Raw genomic sequence first — 20,914 nt, forward strand, 5'->3', positions numbered from 1 at the left:
ATTATTTTAAAAGTGTGTATATTAACAAAACCTTTGACACCGTTCAATGTAGAGAACATCTTATTTAAAAAAAATGTACCTAACTTTTCTACATTGCTTGCAATATTATATTGCCTTAAAAAAACACGACAAATGCACATCTCTTCATTCGATAAGTTTGTAGATACTTATCGATAAATCAGGGTGACCATGCTATCACATTTTGGCGCCTTTTCTAACTGTGAAAAGAGATGCCTTTCTTTTCATTTCCTATTTCTTCAGTACAAACTCACAATTAGAACGGCTACCAAGTATATTTATTAGTTTCTAGCATTATCTATCCAATACAAAAATGGCACACAATGGAAAACAACGATTCGTCTATAAAACTCAACACCCAACACTATTCTTTGACTACTCCAAGTTAATTAGTGGAACCACTTGGTTCCTAAAGTTCGTAGGCCCGGTCGCCGTTCTGTGATTGTTAAATGAGGGTGTCCTCATCCTGCCCCTCGAAGACCATCAGAAGCGAGTGCTGCGAGGGCGAGCGGCCCAGGGTCAGGCCACCCAAGGAGCCATCCGGCGAGAGCAGGCCCGTCTGCAGGCTGTTGTTGTCCCGATAGCCGGAGGTGGAGGAAGTCTGCGAAACCGAGTCCCAGGAAATCTCGCCCAGGGTCTTGGCCTGTGCCTGCTGCGCCGGCTCCTCCTGGGAGGTGACCTATGCAGAGTGGTTAGAAGTGGATTCGATGAACTTATATGCAAAGCACTTACAATGCTGGGTGGTTCCATGGGCGTGAGGCGACTGCGCTTCAGCCTGAAGGTCTTCCGGCTGGCCGCCTTGGATCGCTGCAGCCTTGACCTGGTGTGATCCCCGGAACTATCCTCTGCCGGGCTCTCCGGCGAGAGGGGCGTGGTCGAGGTCTCACCGGAGGAGTGACGGAACTCCACGGACGAGACGAAGCGCAGCTTTGGCGGCTGGGCCTTGAAGGGAGCCTGCTGCAACGACTGCGAATGCGAGAGATGCGAGGGCACTGCGGAGGCAGAGGTACCGGTACCGCCGCCACCCGAACCATGGTGACCCGAACCGCTCGGCGTGGCCCCCACCAAGGTGGGCGCCGATCCTGCATCCGCCTCGCCGCTCTGGCTCTCGCTGGTCGTCGTGTGCGGATCCCGGCCCGTGGAGCTGCTCGAGAGCGACTCCCGCGGCGGGTGCAGCGTCTGCTGCGACAGCGTGTCGCTGGGCGTGCAGATCCCACCGGATCCGCTGCGCGAGTCGATCGGCACCGCGGAGACGTGGGAGTGCGTGGCCTGGCCGGTGGTGGTTCCTGTGAATATAGATATGAGTGAAGGTCTTTGCTGCGACTTGTGGGCTTCTGCCGCACTAGTTGCCGCCGGTGTGTCGCTCTTCTTCTGCTCGGAGCTCTCGCGATCTGTGGAGACTGAAACATGAGTGGATGTGTGCAGCGGTGATTGGGATGGCTTTCGTGTCAGGCTCTTACCGTATCGCTTCTCCTCCAGCTCGTCGCGCAGGTCACGCAGCTCCCGGGCCAGTTCCAGCAGCAGGGCTCCCTTGGACTTGATGCCGCCCTGTGGCGGAGTTCCACGCAATCGCTCCCTGATGATGAACTGCATGTGGCGTTCGTGATCGCCAATGGGCGGTTGCGATATCTGGAAGAGGTAAGTCATTAATATAGTTCCATTTTTCGCTATTTCTGGGAGTGGTTCAGGAAGAATAGGGAATACATTTGTTCTAAGGGTCATTAAATTGCAAGTTTATGTACTTGAAAAAAAATAAATTAAGGGAGACAAGCTCTCAGCTTATTGAGTTTTAAGCATGTTAACCTATTATTCTTCAAAAAAAAAAACAAATATTGAGGTTACCAAGAATAGGATAATTCTTAAAGCAAATCAGTTTGTTGGGGTCACAAAAGCGAGATTTGGGTGGTGGGAAGGAAGGTTACCAAGAATACCACAAAGATTAGAAGTCAGTCCACTCTCAGCTTAGTTAGTATAGAGGATTAAAAAAATGTTTATGATTTCACCAAGAATAGCAATACACCCAAACTTTGGCGTTTGGGTCACCAAGGTCGAGATCAGTTTTAAATATTCCGATGTTATTCATAATAATAGTCAATAATAATAAATTAACGAAACCCCATTCCTTACCTTGTGCAGGATGAAGGGCAGCAGGACAATGTAGAGGGGCGTTCGATGGGTCACCACGAACTCCATGAAGCTCCAGAGGTCTGGTGCGGCCTCATTGCGCCTGCCCAGATCCCTCATCACCCGGACAATGCGCGGCCACTCGTTGGAAAGCCGGCTCTCAAAGCAGATGCACACGATGCGCAGGGCCAGGAAGGCGGCCTGGTAGAGGGAACCGGAGATGCGAGCTGGGCGCTTGGCATCCCGACTGCCGGTGAAAGTGAGCGAGCCGGCGCGTAGGTCGCCGGTTACCCGGTTTATCTGGGATACAGCCTGGCCGGTTCGACCCGCCGGCGGACTCATCGCATTCAACACGGCAGTCAGCAGGAAGGAGACGTCCGTCATCTTCAATTCGCCCACGTCGGAAACGCCTCGGCCCGAGCAAACCTTCAGACACAGTGGCATTATCAGATGCATTAGAAAGCCCTCGGCCTTTTCCTGCGTGGCAAACTCGGCGCTACCGCCGCAAATATGCACGAGGGAGAAACAGTCCACGGGGCTGACCACCTGCAGGGCCACCAGACGCACCACGGCCGAGCAGAAAAAGGCCGGCGGATTCTGAGACATGAGCGCTGCTCCTGCGCTGGAGACGCCCTCGGGGATGCCGGATCCGGGCTCGTTGACGATCAGATTCTGCACCGTGCTAATGAGCGTTTTCATCTGCTGCCAGTGCAGCACGTACGAATGCCGTATGATCGTCTCGTGGATGCCCTTCAGCAGTCCGGCGGCCGCCTCCCAGTCCGTGTTCCTCCTGATCGATGGCTTCTTCGAGATCTTGAGGAAGACCTTGTCGATGCGCCGCAGAATGGTCACCAGGGCGTTGCGTAATGTATCGTTGGACCACTCTGCCCGCGGAAGAACGGCCTGCATATAGCGCTGCAGTCCCCGACAAGCCATGGATTCCGGATCGTAGGGCGAAACCTTCAGCAGGGAGTGCGCAATATCCGCTAGACGAATGTGGCACTTGGCGTCCAGAACCTCTGTGGGCTTGGTATCACTGGGCATCTTCTTGGCCAGCTCCGCCAGGCGAGCTGTGGACTTGGTCAGGAAATCAGCCACCACGGAGAGCAAAACGTCGCGAGGTCTCCGGTATTCGGTGCGTATCATTTCCGAATCCTCTGCCGAGTCCATCATGTTCTTGGTGCGGGCATCTGTCATGTATTTCGGATGTGACTCCTCTTCAAAGTCCAGACCTGGGGAACAAGGTGGTCCCCTGCTGCAGTTGCGCTGCGAGGAGCCTTTGTGCTCCGGACTGTTGCGATAAGGTCCATTGTAGCTCTTGGCCAGACCCTCGCAGTTGTGCACCATGGTGCGGATGGCCACCGCCAGCTGGAGGATGATATCCCGCTCGGACTTTCCCTGCAGAGGAATGTAGCTGGGCGATTGGATTTGCTGAAGATAACAGGGTAGAATGGCCTCCAAAATTATCTGAAAGGATCAATAGTTAAGTAAACGTTTTAACACTTAAAAAAGATAACTATGAACTATATTCGACTCTTCCCAAATCGTTATATATTTCTAACTAAAGCATTAGTTTCCACTCACTAGCATTTGGTATCCTCGAGTGCTCTCGGCGGAGTAGGATACCACCATTACGCAAAGTGTAATGCAGTCCAAAACGGTGACGTCGTCATCCTCGTCGTGGTAACAAAAATCGATGGCTTTCAAAGGTTTGGGTTCCTTGACCAGTTCCGCAATATTTAGAGGATCCGGCGAGGGATCCTCCAGGCTGAGCAGCAGATTGAACAGACAGCTCGACTGCACCTTGTGAGCCTCACCATAAGTGCCGTCTTCATCGGTGTCGAGGATGGCGGAAACGGAACCAAACATTTGCAGGATGAAGGGCTTCCGGTTCAGCAGATAGAACTGCTTCACCGCATACTCTATCGTGGTGGTGATCAGCTTGTTGGTCTGATGCAGAGAATATACTTGCAAAAGGGTAGGCATAATCATAAAGTAACCGTTCGTGGAGAAGATGTTCTTGAAGTTGAAGGCGGCGTTGATGAAGGTGGCCATCACATAGCGCATGATGCACGAATCTTCGGCATGCAGAATGGAGGCGCCGGAAAGGACGTTCAGAAAGAGTTGGATGTCCGCTGAGTAGGCGAAATTCCCAGCCATGGCCTCGAACATGCGGGCGATCAGACGCACCCACATGAACTTGTGCAGGACGTCCAACCCGAGCAGCACCTTTCCGTACTCGCCACCATGGTGCAGATCCAGATCCACCTCGAGTGCCTTGCGCGGGAAGGAGGGCAGCTTCATCAGCTCCTCGTGCAGAAACACCACCCGCTGCACCACCATGTCCACGTTTTTAAGGATAGCCCAGGTCAAGTGGACCTTGCCGATCTCCACAAACTTCTTGGTGAGCTCTTGTTTCTGCAGGGCCAGGAAAGACTCTTCCGGACGCATGAGCATGAGGCGCACCTCCGGGTATTGCGATCTCTTGAAGAAGTACAAATCGCGGATGTACCAGTTGGGATTGAGGATCTTGCCTGGAGAACACAATTATATTATCTATAACTCAATGGATAGATCCACTTACTGCTCTTGTAATCTACTAAGCAATAGTGACTGGTGTTCTTCTCATCGATGGGATAGTAATCCAGGGCCTCCTTGAGCAGCTGGCAGAAGAGAGTGTCCTCCTGCACTGGAAATTGAGAGGGTATGTTGTAGTCATCATCAGCAGGACCATGTACTACGATTTTCTTGGCCGCCGGAACATTTGCAGTTAGCAGAATGGAAGCGTCACACTGCTCCTTACGCAGAATCTGCTTTAGATCTTTGAACATAATGCCATGAACCGAGTGCACCACCATCCATAGAACAGATAAAGCTGAGCCAACAAGCTGAGGAATAGGGCATTCTTAAGAAATAGATCAGTAATAATATATGAGACTACCCACCTCTTGCTTCAGTTCGTTGGAAGATCTTACATAGAACATGATGTATCCAATAATGGAGTTGTAGAGGGCAAATGCCGCCTGTTGCGGCAGACGTGGGACAAATCGAATGAGGTGTCGCAGCAGCTTGAACATCTGATCCTGACGATCCCGAGTAAGACGCTCGAAAACATAGCGCAGAAACAGAGCTGACTCCTCCACCAAGCAGACCCATATCACCTGGTACGCAATCTCGTACACCGCATTGCCATCCGATCCGATGGCTGCATCGTCCAGACAACCGACAATCTGCATCACGGAGGAGCACAGGACGGAGGGGAAGAGCGAGTGGGCGTGGTGCAGGTGCGAGGACATGCGCGTGCCATCCAAATCCTCCTCGATCTCATGGTCCTCCAGTTTCTCCATTCCCGGCTCATGGGAGGCCTGTTGACTTATGGGTATCATGGTGATCAGGAAGCTATGTCGCTCTGCCCTTTGTTTGTCCCTCTGCTGGCGCAACGCATTCCGAATGGCCTCCGTCTGCTGCATCTTGCGGCTCTTGGTGGCGGTGACCAAGGATCTCTAGAAAAGTAAACATACATATGAAGTAATCAACTATAAGGTAGATCCCTCCCCTCGACCAGTACATAACCCAGTGTCTCGGCTGCCTTCTCACTCACATGTCTATCTTGGTTCAGGGTGACGTCCATGTCCTTGGTCTGCTGCACTGGCATCCAGGGTGGATCCACCACCGGCAGACTCTCAATACCAATCTTGGGCGATGGTAGTGTGAATTCAATGCCTCCCGGTGGCACCTTGAAGGTCACATCGTGGGCATTCTCCTCCATTCGCGGCCAGACATGGAAACGGCACTTCCACAGCACCAGATATCGCTGGATGGCTCCAATCCTTATGTCCGGATCCTTGTGCTTCAGTGCCCGCTGCATGATGTCGAAAGCAAAGTTCTGTGCCTTCACCGAACCCATAAGGAACACTGCTGCACTTGAAGTGGCCGTATCGTGATTCGTTTCTAGCAGCAGTTCCCAGGCGGCGGGCATTGCCTCGATGACCATCTCCTCGGTGAGGACAACAGCTCCTTTTAGCAACGTGGCCAATGGAAAGTGGAACAAGTTGCGTATGTGGATGCGAATGAACTTCAGGATCGGCGGTTCCTCCTGCATCTTCTTTTCCTTCTCCTGGCGAAAAGCTTTGGCTAGTTTCTCCGCCATTTCCAAGTCTGGATCATCACTTATGCTGTAAGTAGAAAATTAGATATAAATAGGAATATTATACATGTAATACATACCGATCTTTGCGAGACAAGCTATCCTTCCGCTTGGACGGAGATGTCTGTGTGGAACTCTGTTCCGATACCTTTCGAGTGGAGCGGGCTCGAGAAGTGTGAGGTTTACCGGATGTGATTATTGTGGGTTCCACATTGGGATGATCCGCATCAAAGGTGAAGCCGAATTCCTCGCCATAAACCTAGGCCACCAAAATGGGAATAGGATGAAAGAACTAAGGATTATTTCTAATGACTAACCTTCCTTGTGGCCTTGACCAAACGAGTGCAGGATCGCATGTGTCGCTTATAGCAGAAGGGATGGCAATATCCCTTATGAGTACAATAGTAGTTGTAACTGGACATAAGATCAATGATGGCCTTTAGCCAGGGCATATTCTTGGCCGTATCATCGTTCTCATTGGAATCAGTGGGTGACTCCGGCTGTTGATCATCGCTGAGTATACCAGGTGACTCCTCGCCACCACTGATCATGCCCTGCTCCGAGGTGTCACTGCGATCAGAGAGCGAGGAGACCTTCCTTCGCGATTGCATGTTGACTACAAGATTACAATTAAAGTCAAATATGGACTATGGAATAGATAGGAATTTGTACTTACAATCCGTTTCTATGTCCTTGCTGTCCTTGGTGTTGCGACGCAGCTTTAGAGAGCGACGCTTGAAGGATCCTCCAGTTGTGGTGGCTGTGCCGCGTCTTAGCAGGAATGGACGTACAGCCGATGCAGTGGGTCGACGGGCTAGGATTTTAGAAAAAAGGTACCCATAAGAATAGATACCTAACCCATAAAGTAAATTTTATTATTACCTTCTTCGCCCTCCTTGGTCAGCGTTGTGTTGCTACTATTCTCCGACTCATTGTCCGGTTCGTGGAGCACGAAGGATATCTTCCGCTCCGACTGACCGGCTCCATCGTTTCCCGCTGCTATCGACTGCAGGCTCTGGGCGGAGGTCTGCGAGTGACCCATGGAACTCAGGGCCATGGACCAGCGGCGATTGGCCTCGCGGTACACCTTCTCCCAGGGCGCCGGCTTGTCGCGATGGATCAGCTTGGATGTCTTGGGGAGCATGAGATAGGTATCCCTCAGGAAGGCCGTAATCTCGAATAGCAGCACACAGGCAATCAGCTTCAGGGAGTGCGGGCAATCATTGCCATGCGGATTCACAGAGGTCTCATCCAGGAAGTCCTCCTCCTCGTCCTGTTGCAGGAGTTCTCGCTGCTTCTCGGGATCTGTGAGACTAGCATTGACCGCCTCGTATTGGAGTCGCTCTGTGAACAGGATCTCCTCCAGCCTGGCGCCCACCATCTCAGCCCACTGGTGGAACATCTTTCCTGCCGCTCGTTGCAGGATGTGGGTTCTTCGGGCGCTCGTTTGGCTCACCTGCTGCTTCATCTGGTTGAGATTGATGTTGGCACCGGATGCCCGGTAGCTGCCCACGTTCTGTTTCATCCAGGCGGGCCACTGACCCTTGTTGCACAAATGGACAAAGTGGGCGCACTCCAGCAAGAAGGTGGCCCTGGCCACGAGGGGAGCTTGCGGCTAAGGTTAGAAAAGGATTATGGTTATTTACACATTCACTAATTTATTGTTTGTCCAATTTAAAGGCCAAACCAAGGGCTATACTGACCAGATCCAGGACGGCGGCCACCAGCTGGGGATCGGGAAAGGAGCCCGGTGCACAGGTCTCCAGCAGGAAGGAGAGACGCAGCATGCCCACGCGCACCGGTTCGGTGGGCACCAGCTTGCGCTCCTTGAGGATGACCACCTCCGACTCCCGCGGCCCGTCGCACATGTCCGAGGAGGAGCGACGACTGAAGTCCGCCGTCTCCTCGATGCCGCCCACCTTCTTCTTGCCCTTCACAATGCCGCCGAAACGGTTCAGCCGCCGCTCGACGCGTCGCTTGGCGCGCTGAATGGACCGCCCAATGCCATCGCTCGACCGTCCGCGCTGGATCTTCAGCGAGGCGTGCCGCATGAACGTGGAGGAGATCTCCGGGTTGAGCGATCCGATCTCCAGATCGATGGAGGAGGCCTCCTTGGGCGTGCCGCGGAACCAGCGCACCAAGCCGCTGAGCCGTCCCAGCGAATTGCGTTCCGAGCTGGACGTAGAGTCGGACAGCAGGGCTCGTTCGCTGTGCCGCGGGGTCAAGGTGGGCCTAACTCCAGTCGTCCGCCGCCGGAAGTTGCTTAGCGGCGACTGGCTGGTCTTGTAGTGCTCCTCGCACGCCTCCGTCTCTAAAAGGCTCTGAAACGATGCAGACGGGAATAAGCTTCAGGTTGGGCTTTAAGAATAAGGCTCACCACGGCGCAGGCGGATGAGGTGCTGCGCTTCTTCAGGAGGAGGCGTCGCTGGGAACGGTTGTCGTCATTCTGCAGGCTCTGGCTCACATTTGCCTGGGGAATGTGTCTGAAAAGAAGGTAGGATATGATTAGACCCGGTTTAGATACTCGTTGTATATTAATGGTCACTCAAATGTGGTTACTCACCTTATAACGCGAGTGGTCTGTGCCGAAGGACCCTTTTTGTGAGGTCTTGGGGTTACAGCCAGTATTCCGCTGAGAGCCACCAGTCGAAATGGACCGCCGTGGGCGCCCTTCACATAAGTGACCAGCTGCCGGATGTCGCCGTAGAGGGCTATGTTCTCCGGACCCTTCAGATCCTTGCTGGCCTCCACAAACCGGCTGACCAGCGGCTTAAAGACCGCTCCTACCACCTGGGCCTCGGCTCCGCCGCTCATGCCGCCACTAAAATTGGTCGAATAGCCGCCCTGACCTGGTACGCCGCCAATATCGGTGTTAGCATTTTTAAATCCACTCTGACGTTTATGAGCTATTTGCATCATTTCATACATACATACATACATACATATATATATATATACAACGTATTGGTGGTGACAGTAAAGAATCGGGAGGTTAACAACTCAAAAGCATTAGCAAAGGGTCCTGGCATGCAAAGTGAGGAGGAGATAACCACAAACAGCATGGGTGATGCGGATTCCAGGGCCGGAAGAGCAAATCAAAAGGCGGGGTTAAGAGGAAGCCCAACTCAAAATGGCCAATGGAACTCAACAGTCTGGTTGGATCGAGTATACAAAGGGGGGATTTGGTGCGCCTACTTTTTGGGGTTTGGCATCCAAGCCCAGCATTTGCGGTTTTTGCTCGACGTCCATCGGAATGGGTCAACACTTACTCAGGGGCGAGAGCAGGGAGCTCGGGTCCACGCAGAAGGCCAGGAAGGCATGGAAGTAGTCGATGAGCTCCGGCAGGGGGGAGGTCTTCACCATCTCCTGCATGAAGCGCTTGGTCCTCTGACCCGCCTGCCTCAGCATGCGGGACAGGATCTTCTGGCACTGGTTGCGCAGGAAGTCGGCGGGGGGACCTCGAACGCCTGAGAACACAGTGGGTAAGTAGATTTACCATGAAGGAAAGAACATTTTATAATTTTTTTTTAAATTTATTACTATTTACAGTTCCCAACTCACCATCATTGCAGCCATGTGGACATCCCAAGACCTGTAGAGCTCTCCTGGTGATACTCATCGAGATCTCGTGAGCATGTTCACCCAACTTGAGAACTCCCATCTCAATAAGTAGTTCACAAATATTCAAACCCGCCTCCAAAACACGCAGCGAACAAACTTGCGCCGGATCCCGCTTGAAAACATTACTAATGGCCAGCAGGATAATCTCGTAGTCAATGCCACCATCGCGTGTTATATAGAAGGAGGATCCCGGGGCCTCCGACTCATCCACGCCCGTGTAATCGATGTGAGAGTCCGTGTGGGAGCGCAGCATTTGACCTCGATAGCGGGTGGTGGTGCTGCCCATGCCTGTGCTGCCATTACCACCTCCATTTCCGCCCATGCCGGCAATACTTCCGCCATTACTCAGGGCATCCAGCTGGGAGTCAATGGAGCCCTATGGAAGAATTATAGTGTGTTAGCTTGGGACTTCATATAAGGTTGGTATAACAAGTAAATTCTTAATCCTTTAAATGATATTACTTAAAGTAATGGTTTTAAATTTCCAAAGCCAAGGTTGCTCTAATCTTTATGTCAGAATACATATGGTTCCGAGACCCCACCCCAATCATAATAATAATAACAGCTCACCTGTCGCTTCATATAGTCGGGCGAAGGTGTGGGCGTGTGTTCCGTAACCGTAATGATGGGATTCCTAGGGTAAAACGCCGTGGAGCGGGGACAGGCGGCTTGCGATGGCCTCGGGGCCTTGGGTGGCTCAACGTATCTGTAAAATCTTGTATTTTGAGGGATACGTGCAAGAAAGCATGTGTGTGGCATTAGTCAAAAAACGGAGTGCGGCAAGCTGTAGGATCAGGGTTATAAATCGGAAATTGGCAGGGGAAGGGTGAGAAAAAACAGGCTTTGGACAGGTGCCAAGAGGTAAGCAGGCAAGAAACTGGAAGGGGGGGGAGATAACTGTGGCCTAGAGCACATTAAGCATAGCGTGTTTCTTGGAGATCGAAATACAAACGGTTAGTAACCTTCGCAGACCAAAACTCACCCGCTATCAAGCAGACAGCTGGTTGATCATGGGAGAAAGTAGTACAAGTCAGAGGGCATAGAATACATAGCATTAGCTCGAGAGCAAAGAGTGAGTCTGAGGCATTTAGAGATTCGTTTGGCAGTGTATGAATGTTTTTGGTTCTGGTGTCAGAGGCCTGATTGAGAGTCAGTGGGATAGTCTGGTAGGGGATTTGCTTTTACCTGAGACTGGGCATGGATTTTCCCTTGATCAAATTGCTGGCTGGCTCCCGACTTATCATGGAAGCGGATCTGGATAGCTTCTTCTCACCCGTGTCCAGGCTGCGATGGTACTCCTAAACGATATAATAAAACAAAGTTAGTATACTTAAATTACAAAATTGTTACTTTTATATAATATAAATAACTCTCAAGCCAAACAAACACCATTTAGAATTGAACATTTATATGGGGGATTATAAGCGGGAGCCAGGCAGAAACACTTAAGAACAGTAAACATAGGTTTTTGCTCCGCTTACTGCATGTTGCAGTGGTGTCTTGCCATTGGCTGAGCTTGTATCGAGCCCTACTTTTTCCAAATTCTTCTCCGACTTGGAGAACATCTTGGTTTCTACGAAGGCCCTCAGATCGGCCATCTTAACGCGCTTCTTCTTCTCGCTGCCACGTCTTTCTGTGGTGCTCGGCGCACTCTGGGGTTCTTCTAGAGGGGTTAAAAATATGTCTTATTATAGGTATTCAAATGGTTTAACATTATAACTCACCTGCCACACAGGCTGTCACTGTAGGCGATGGATCGGGTATTTCAATGTAATCCTTGACCACAGAGCTTCCTGGACTATCACGACTGTTGCTGCCGGGTCCCTGGTACAGGGAAATCTCGATTTGTGGTATGGGCAAGGAGTTTGACCTTTTGCGGGGTTGATTTAAGGTGATAGCTGCCTCCTCACCAATGTCACTTAGTCTGTATATACACCCATATTTTAGTTATTGATAAATCTTATACTGATCCCATGTACCCACCGATTGTATAGATATTGCAGGCTCCAGAAGATGCCCTCCTCCTGCCAGTGGGAGATGAAGAGGCAGCGGAGCACAGCCACATCCAGGAAAGTGGCTGCCGACACATCTGCCTTGACACTTTCCGACTTATCCGAGTCCGATTCCTTTTCGATGGAGGCACTTCGCTTCTCCTTCATCGAAGCGCCACGCATCAGTTCCTGCTGATCGAACTCGAACTTGGTGGAGGGCACCTTGTCCTTGTCGCGGGAGTTCATCGACTGGCGGCTGCCACGACGACTCTGGGATTGCTGCTGTTGCAGGAGGCTGGCATCGGCCTGAAAAAACAAATAAAACCTTTATACTATCTAGAAAACAGATATTCTATGCAATGACTCACCGTAAAGAAGGAGTTATCCATAAGTTGTGGCGCCGAGGGCAGCCTAAAGATGACCACACGTTCGTCTTCCACGCTGGAGGCCTCTTCTGGAATGGTTTCGGGAAAGGCGAATTCCTTGGGAGAAGAAACCCAAGAGCCCTGCATGAAAACCAAGATTGTAAGGTTAGAAATCACCTAAGATTTATGATAAACAAACCTCTTCATCCTGCCTGCCATAGTCAGAGATGCCACTCTGAGGAGAATCCGCTTTTGGGGACATGGCATCTGCACTGAGCGAATGCTTTCGGGCGGGAAAAACATCCGTAGATCCCTTTGGAGTGGGTGCACACAGGAGATTCCTGGCCTTGGGTTTGACAGGAGCTGTAAAGCAAGGAGCGCCAGGAGCTCGGTTGTCCCACATTCCCTGCCAGAGTTTAATGCCGTTCTCCAGGCGGAAGTTCTGGAAATCCGATTCCTTAAGATGGTGTATGATAGGCGCAAAGAGGTACACAAAGAGCTGGAGAGGAATAAGAGTTATATAGGTGTGATGTGGGTTTTATATACCATAACTTACTGTAATAGTTGGCACTGAGAATAGATACTGATCTATGGACTTGGACTTGGGTTCCGCTGCATCGCCCAAAGCAAGATCCTCGCCGCCCTCGTCATCGGCACACTCCTCGGCGGCATAGAGCAGGATCCACTGCATGGTGTACAACAGCTTGGTCTCCACAGGTCCTATGGCCTGCATGTCCTTGACTCGATTGTAGAGCAGAGCGGCACAGGCATGCATCACATGAGGCAAAGCTCCTTGCAACAGGCGCCATCGGGGAATCACACCCAACCCCTTGGTCAGAGGAGGTGACAGACCAAACTGGATGTTCTGCACGAGGACTTTCTCAAAGGACTACAAAAGTAGGTTCCTAAATATTTAATTTAATACTTATTTAAGCTTCTGCTCACCTTGCAAGCTTCCTTCGATTCCTGAGCATTGAAAAGTGGTTAAAAAAGATGTACTTATTTATTAGTGAACTTTAGAGCACGATTTAAAGCTACCAACATTACAGCAAATTAAACATATCTTGAGACAACAAAAAAGTATCTTAAGAATAGATACATGAAACATCTAACAACTACAATGTAAATGGGGGACAACTAAGTTTGTAACCTCAATGCACCGGATATTATTTTACCATCCATACATTGAGCCAACAAACTTTGAGGGTTAGAAGAAAAGGGTTATATCTACCACAAACATTTATAACTTACATGGTGTCCCGGTGCATGTTGACAAAACTACATTCAGATTCAGACAAATTGCGAAAGATTTTACAATGTTAATTTGTACAGTTTGTCATTGTTATAGTGATTTTTAGTTGGTTTTTTGTGTTAAAAGCATACTGAATGTGGTTGTACACCAAAGCAGGAAAAGTTTCTAAGCCTGGGTTACATATGAAAAAAGTAGAGCATACTTTTTTGGGCTTTATTTTATATTTCTGGAAAAACTTCTCCTGCTTTGGCATAAATGAAAGACGGGTCTGTTGTTCAGTTTGTGGAAGGTGGCCGTGTTAGTAGTTGTCATAAGAAAATAAATCGAATGCAGGAAAGTATATAAAACATCAAACATCAAGGTTGGGATTGAATTTAGGCTTCCAATTTTCCAAGTTTTTGTTTTGGGCCGAGAGAAAACAAAAGTAGAAGACATTGAACACAATTTCTTTGGGTTGTTGTGCCAATCTGTATGCCAATGGTTTGGATATGGGTTTACTTTTTGGTATGTTACACAGTCCATCCTTACAACAAACACGCATAGCGAATATACAGCACCCATTTTTGGGATGGGGAAATGTTCCTTTTTTCAGTCTTCATGGGTTCTTTTTTCCTCTTAACTTTTTTGGCAAAGTCTTGTTCTCTGTTGGGGAACCCCGGCCAAAACTCACCAGACAGGTGGACTCGTGCAGCTTGCCCAACTTGGGCCGGATGAAGGGCGCTATTTGCCGCCACAGGAAGGTCTGAACGGACACGGGCAGGCCAAGGTCCTGCAGCCCACTATCCTGGTCAAAGTCAAAGTCATCGTTGTTGTTGTTCGCCCCGTGACTGTTGTGGTTCGTCTGCAGGTTGTTGTTGTTCGTGGTGCTGCCGGCTGTGGGGGCAGCTGTGCCCGTTCCGGCGGCATTGGTGGTCACCATGGTGGTGCTGGCGCTGGTACTGGTGCTGGTGACCAGCTGCAAGGACACGAAATTCAAATGGCGTGCAACAGCTGGCCAAGTGAGAGTCATTCATGAATAACGATATACATAAGTGCAACAGGTATTTGCGTGCGCAGGCTCGTCACGCGGCTCCTGTTGATTTCTGCTCTGTATTTTCGACTAGGTCAGTGCCACATCCATGTGGCTACTCCCCCGCCTCTCCAAAACGTAAAAAAACAAAACAGAGATTTCGGTCCTGGGACGCTGCGCAGAACGCAGACTCCGCAACGAGGCGACTGGGTTATAGATACAGAACTGGGTTTCTGGTATACATGCTAATTTGGGGCACAAAATTTTCACAGACTTATATAACCCGAGTTTTGGGTCCCAAGGAAAATTTCACTTTTCCTCCAGTTAATTGCCTCCAAACTGTTTGTCAATTGTTCTGGCACTTTAGCACACACTCAAATCAAATGTGGCCCACAATTCGCTTGATTGCTGCCGCACCTTTGGGGCAGATTGCTACTGTCCATCGGTTTCTTGATACTTCAGTTAACTGGGCTGGGCTCCATGGACATTCGCTAATTGCTCAACCTTTCACTGGCGCCCGAACAGGCACGTTTTGTTTGATTTCAATTTGTGTATTTTTTCCAATGCCCCCTCTGGAGTCCAGTTTTTTGTGGTTCAGCAAGGGCTCACCTTGATTTGCGCGTGGCCAGCTTTGGATAACGTTTACTGCTGGAGCGTTCAGTTGCAACTGAGGCAGGCGTCGTTAACTGACGAGCTCTGGGCTCCCTGTCGTTGTTATCCTCTCGTCCAATTCGCCATCGTTTGCCATGCCGACAGCTGCGGGCCAGCAGTGCGTATACAGGACATTTCGCGGAGAGCGACTTAACCACCCGCACTCCACGTTAAGTATACGCACGGGCTGGGGCTGAAAAGGCTGCTCTTCTCTTAGAGGGTGTCCTGGCACTAGTTATTGAATGGTTTTGTGTGGCTTTCGATCAGGACACCCTGTTTCTGAAGCACACTTATCAATGATAACGTGTGGCAGAGGGTGGACATTGCGTATACGCCTCGGTGCCGGTCATTAAATTCCTTTGTCTGCCTTTTTTGGGGGTGCGTCTGCAAATAAATGGCCGAGTATTTAGGCAGTAATCGCCAAACATAAGTGACTGTCTTTTTGGACTTCTGTGGAAATTAAATCCGTCTATATGTCTCTGTCAAGTAATGAACCTATGTCTTAAGTGAACACACTTTGCTTTAAAATTGCTTAATAGGTTGTGTTTACTGTAAAAAACAATTACAGTCAAACATAAGGAAATCAGAAAATAAATATGGGAACACTTAGCTTTAAACTTGCTTATTTGTTTGTGTGTTTTAGAAGTTTTGGTTTGTAAATTAAAATGTTTGCGAGCTTTTATTTACATCCCATTTATGTTAAAATAAAAAAATATATAAACATTCAGTTTATTTATCTACTTAAACTTTTCATCTTGAACTTCCTTAACTTCTTTGAAAATATTTACAATATTTTTAAGAAAAATAGAACACAAATTTTTAAAAATACCCCACCATATCTTTTTTGAGTTATGTAATATTGACTGTTTAACTAGCACATTAAGCCCCGAAAACAAGCGTTTGTTTATAAAAATAAGTTCTATAAATATATGCCTATGATTTCACATCTCCCCCAGGCGATTTATCAATGACTTGCGCACTTTAATCTGCGCAGATACGCCGCATCCATCGGCCGCTGATAACAGCTGTTCAATTAAGGGCCAAATCGACCGAAATCGGCCCAAATCTTGATGCACCAGTTACTCCCTGGCCAACAGGTGCCCTCCGAGGAGTAAACAATAACAAAGCCAGGGAGGCTGCGCAACCAAAAGCCGAACCGAAGGGTCTATTGACAGAGAGCAGGCAAGGCATGGACGACACCCCGGAGAGTGGGCTCCGACGAGCCTCAGCCGGAAGTTGGCAACACAGCTGGGCTTGAAACTGGGTCAGAGCGAGGGCCTGTCTGGTGGGCACGTACATTTACATAGAATGTCAAGGACAAGGACACGGACACGGACATGGATGGCCGGCCAAATGCCAATGGCCGGTGCGCAGCTTAATTGCCACTTCCTGGCCAGTTTGTCTAGATCCGCCATCTCTCAAGCACCTCCTTCACCCTTCAATATGTGGCTTTCTTTTATACACCCATCTAGGTATATAGCCTATGCAAACAAGCCAAACGAATCTTTGCTGCTGTACATTTTTGCTCTGAATACGCTTCGTGTATCTGTGTCATAGTTTTTATAAATAGCACGCATTAAAATGTTGAGGAGACGGCACACAAAAAGGCGCCTGAGGGGCCAGTAATGCGCCTTCTATGTAGATGAGATGGGTAGAACTCTTGGAACAGCCACTCTCTGGCATAGTATAAATATTAAAAAAGGCTGTTCAGGTGTTCTGGCGGCCGACAAACAAGAAATCGGGCATTTAACACCCCCACGAACGGCCGGCTGACAAAACATTTCGAGTGATAACACGCAAGACCTGAGGAATATGTTCGAAAACAGCCGCGGGGCTTGCCAAAAAGACGATCAGGGTCGATGAGTGTATAAATATATACATATATATGCCAAATACATAGTACACCCATAGTAGTAGAACCCCCTCCATGAGTCCACCGATCTATTGCGCAGTGCTAAACAATAAATTCCCGAGCCCCAACCCATCCCCCGAGAAAACTACATATGTTGCCCAGCACATATTATCTGCAAAATCATCTGTAACATCGAATGATATTCAACACTATCCGGCTGGGAATGCCACAAGCGATTATTATTTTGCCTTCACGAAAAAATAAAAAGAAATTCACAGAATTGCCGAAAAAACAAAATGTTAAAAATAGCGCTGGTCTTAGAAACAGAGAGGGTGAGCGAACAACAAATGCCTCTGGCTCCAAAGGAGAGCCCCCATATCATGGGGTTCTGAAGATCCCGCGAGAGAGTGGCATTCGAAAAAGTTCCCCAAGATGAAAGTAAATTCTTGGCACCGTACATACGACCGAGCATATATTACAGAGTGTGTATAGCCTTGCGCAGGAGGAGAGCGAGCGTTTCGTCATCCATTCGTATTCGTACGCCGAGTCTCTATTCGTATCCGTATCTGCAAGTGTGTCTGTATCTGTATCGGCATCTGCTTCGGCGATCGGCTGGTTTCCTTTCACCTCAGAATTACCTTGCCGTGCTGCCGCTGACGAATAACGTTCAGTCGAGACCGAGCTCATCCGCGATACAGTTGATTTTCGCATCAAACAGACAAGATGGTGAGTGCTCACTTCGGCCAAGGAATCTGCCTCGAATGTCCAGTGATAGACCCCTATATATACCTGAAAGAAATATTTTTCCTACACTCGAATTAATGCAAAAACCCTACCATCCTTTTCCGATTCCGTTGACAGGCTGATGTTCCCAAGCGTGAAGTTGAAAGTAAGTTGAAAGCCCGCACCAAAAGGATTATCTTTAACCTCAAACGTCAAATCCATCAAAGTCAAACGAATAACTTAAATAAATTCTAAATAAATGGATGAGAAAGCAGGAGAAACCCAGCCAAAGGACTAAAAACCACTTCAAAAATGCCCAAAAAAAAGATTACATAATGTGCGCGTGTGAGCTGAACAACAACAAAAGTACACAAAATGTCGGTGAACACATTTCGTAATCACTTGGAATATATCGCATACATATACGCGCGCCTATATATAACACTATGCGGAAAATTTTCATTAAGGAATGCCGTCTATATATGCAAGCCCCGATCTATTTTCATCGATCGAGAGCTGAACGTTGAACCAGAATAGTTGCCAACACAATTCCGGTAGACCTGCGTAAATCTAGTGCAAAGTTAAGTTTTGAGTTTTAGAAAAGCCGCCGAAAACAACATGAAAATCGTGTGTGTGTATAAGTCGGAAAATACGAACGCGCGATCGTCTTCGAGTTCTAATTTTGGCCAAGATATTTCTTGAGATTTATTTTCGATTTTCGAAACGCACCGAAAAACAGAGAGAGAGATAGAGAGAAGGAGAGATGAGAAAACTACGCGACTATACTATATGGTATATGTACCGTCTATATGGTGTGGACGAGGGCGAAGGCGTTCGGTCCGGGTGTCGGATTACGTATACGTAGTGTGTGCTCTTCGGGCTGGCCACTCTCCCAGATACCCACTCACGCACACACAGTCGGCGGGACTGAGGCCCAGCCATGTCAAGATTTTCATGATGACCAAAAATGTGCGTACCAGAATTTTTCAGGGTTACCACATCGACCCCATTCTCGAAGGGTGGTGCCAACACCCACGTATCTGGCTATCTAGCAGCCCCCTAACCTAAAGTATTTTTATAACGGATTAGAAAATAAACAATACTTTTGATGCGACTTGCGTTTGGCGATTGGGATATACGAAATTCTAATTAAATTCATTTCTCGCGCAGATGTCGAATTCGTTTTCGAAGTCATGGGCTCCCCCGGCGAGGGCATCGATGCCGTCGACCTAGGTGATGCCCTCCGCGCCCTGAACTTGAACCCCACCTTGGCGCTGATCGAGAAGATGGGCGGCACCAAGAAGCGCAACGAGAAGAAGATCAAGTTGGATGAGTTCCTGCCCATCTACTCACAGGTGAAGAAGGAGAAGGAGCAGGGCTGCTACGAGGACTTCATTGAGTGCTTGAAGCTCTACGACAAGGAGGAGAACGGCACCATGATGCTGGCTGAGCTGCAGCACGCCCTGCTGGCGCTTGGTTAGTACTCCCTATATCTAAATCTTCTGAAGATCTATCTTACTTAATCTTACTTCCTACCATTAAAGGTGAGAACCTGGATGACGAGCAGGTGGAGACTCTGTTCGCCGACTGCATGGATCCCGAGGATGAAGAAGGATTTATCCCCTACTCTCGTAAGTATTCGTAGCCCAAAAATGACCCAGGTCTTATGTCTACTTGTACGTGTATACGATTTGTAAACGTTATTTGTCTTCTCCACATGTCACTCTTTGTCTGCGCACAACCAAAAATCCCAAAAACCACACTGCACTGTGCACTTTATACCTGAAAAATCCTTATTTGTGTGCCAATTTCACAACATTACACCTGAAAAACATATACATACCAACTCCTGAATGTGAATCGAATGGTCTCTGCACGGTGATTGCCTCCTGTTTTCCCGCCGTTTGTCGTCGATCCATAAAAATAAAACAGAGTTCATCCAGCGCCTGATGAGCGATCCAGTCGTCTTCGACTAAACAGTAAGTAGGGATTGAGCCCAGGCCCTCTGCCCACCCAGTCCGATGTCTGGATGTCTGCTTGTGCCGCGAACTCGATGATCCCCCGCTAATAATGGCCTCTTTTTACCCTCTATTTCACAGCATTCCTCGCCAGAATGTGTGACAGACCAGATCAGCTAAAATAGTTGAAAACAACAGCTTCAAACCAACTACTACAACACCAAGAAACTTTTAGCGACAACCATTCTCCATAGATGTTATATTCATCGCTAACTCTCTCTATCTCTCTCGTATATTATTTTAATTAAAAATTACTTCTGCTACTACAACTGCAAAATTGAACTTCAAGATAATATTATTTTTTAAAAAATAAAAAAATTTAAATTATAAAATAACGAAAAAAAACTGAAAAAAAAATTGAAAGTTTGTGCCCATTATTTTGTTATGAATTCTTTTCGTTGGGTTCACCCAAATAGCAAAGCAATGATTAATGATTATTTTATATGAGACGTAAATAAACCAAATAGCAAATAAAATAATATTTAGGCAAATTCAACACCAGAAGGAGCCAAGAAAGAGGCAGTAACCAGTTGAGTCACTTGTTGCCTTTGAGCCTTCTCAGTTTACCATGTGAATGTGTGAAAGTGAAATAAGTCAAATGTATTTAAATAAACACTAAGAAAAATTGTGCGGCCGAGCAGGTGTTGCACAACCACTGAAAATAAGCCGTTGAGGGATGGTGGAAGGGGTGGGATAATCCTATGAACACGGCCTATTTTAGGGCACTCTTATATCTATTAATTGTTATTTTCCACTTAAAACTATAAAAAGCAAACAAAATTCTCATCAAGATATTTCGTAAATAAAAAAGAGCCACTAAACTATTTTTAGACCATTTTTGAAAGGTATGAAATAAAAACCTATAGATCGAGATATTTTCACCTTGGAGACAAAACTACAAAATTTAGTTGGTGCACTAACCATTTCCAATTTTAAGAAAATATAAAATAGAAAAAAATATATTCCAATATTTTTAAAGTAAAAAAATTATAAAATATGGTCTAAATGGTGTTTAAAAGAAGTTGGAAAGGTTGTTAAATTTAAAAATTGTGTTGGTACTTAAAAAAATATTATTAGTTTATGTGGGATAATTTAAAATTTTGTTTAATTATAAAAAGTATTCTTTTCAATTTATTTAGGAAC

General features: G+C 48.0%; 2 protein-coding genes and 1 long non-coding RNA gene across 5 annotated transcripts; 2 read left to right on the forward strand and 1 right to left on the reverse strand.

Moving 5' to 3' along the window:
* Positions 1 to 274: 274 nt before the first annotated feature.
* On the reverse strand, positions 275 to 15,183 carry LOC108024641 (protein unc-80 homolog). 2 transcript variants are annotated; one of them, XM_017094690.3, is made up of 30 exons: positions 15,137 to 15,183; positions 14,189 to 14,508; positions 13,518 to 13,544; positions 13,212 to 13,232; positions 12,823 to 13,155; positions 12,466 to 12,765; positions 12,270 to 12,407; positions 11,894 to 12,207; positions 11,635 to 11,834; positions 11,392 to 11,573; positions 11,096 to 11,208; positions 10,893 to 10,910; positions 10,481 to 10,616; positions 9,851 to 10,286; positions 9,559 to 9,756; positions 8,853 to 9,138; positions 8,670 to 8,772; positions 7,993 to 8,610; positions 7,172 to 7,904; positions 6,966 to 7,103; positions 6,607 to 6,905; positions 6,370 to 6,548; positions 5,744 to 6,317; positions 5,088 to 5,645; positions 4,727 to 5,030; positions 3,727 to 4,676; positions 2,146 to 3,609; positions 1,479 to 1,647; positions 751 to 1,418; positions 275 to 697 (listed from the first exon to the last, which is right to left on the reverse strand). In XM_017094690.3, exons 2-30 carry the CDS (start codon positions 14,435 to 14,437, stop codon positions 464 to 466), a joined length of 9,942 nt encoding a protein of 3,313 aa, XP_016950179.1. In that variant the 5' UTR covers positions 14,438 to 14,508; positions 15,137 to 15,183; the 3' UTR covers positions 275 to 463. The 2 variants fall into 2 exon arrangements, with proteins under 2 accessions (XP_016950179.1, XP_050744658.1); XM_050888701.1 differs by having other exon boundaries at positions 751 to 1,409; positions 10,481 to 10,625.
* On the forward strand, positions 7,775 to 12,030 carry LOC127011538 (uncharacterized). Its single transcript, XR_007764561.1, has 4 exons — positions 7,775 to 7,909; positions 7,970 to 9,771; positions 9,839 to 10,329; positions 11,905 to 12,030. It is a non-coding gene; the product is annotated as an uncharacterized LOC127011538 (long non-coding RNA).
* A 2,439-nt stretch (positions 15,184 to 17,622) lies between the features above and the next one.
* On the forward strand, positions 17,623 to 20,293 carry LOC108024788 (myosin light chain alkali). 2 transcript variants are annotated; one of them, XM_017094905.3, is made up of 6 exons: positions 17,623 to 17,756; positions 17,892 to 17,919; positions 18,924 to 19,229; positions 19,298 to 19,384; positions 19,686 to 19,732; positions 19,853 to 20,250. In XM_017094905.3, exons 1-5 carry the CDS (start codon positions 17,754 to 17,756, stop codon positions 19,727 to 19,729), a joined length of 468 nt encoding a protein of 155 aa, XP_016950394.1. In that variant the 5' UTR covers positions 17,623 to 17,753; the 3' UTR covers positions 19,730 to 19,732; positions 19,853 to 20,250. The 2 variants fall into 2 exon arrangements, with proteins under 2 accessions (XP_016950394.1, XP_016950395.1); XM_017094906.3 differs by lacking the exon at positions 19,686 to 19,732 and having other exon boundaries at positions 19,853 to 20,293.
* Positions 20,294 to 20,914: the final 621 nt, after the last annotated feature.

Source organism: Drosophila biarmipes, chromosome 3R (assembly GCF_025231255.1).
Source record: "Drosophila biarmipes strain raj3 chromosome 3R, RU_DBia_V1.1, whole genome shotgun sequence".
Classification (NCBI taxonomy): Eukaryota; Metazoa; Arthropoda; class Insecta; order Diptera; family Drosophilidae; genus Drosophila; species Drosophila biarmipes.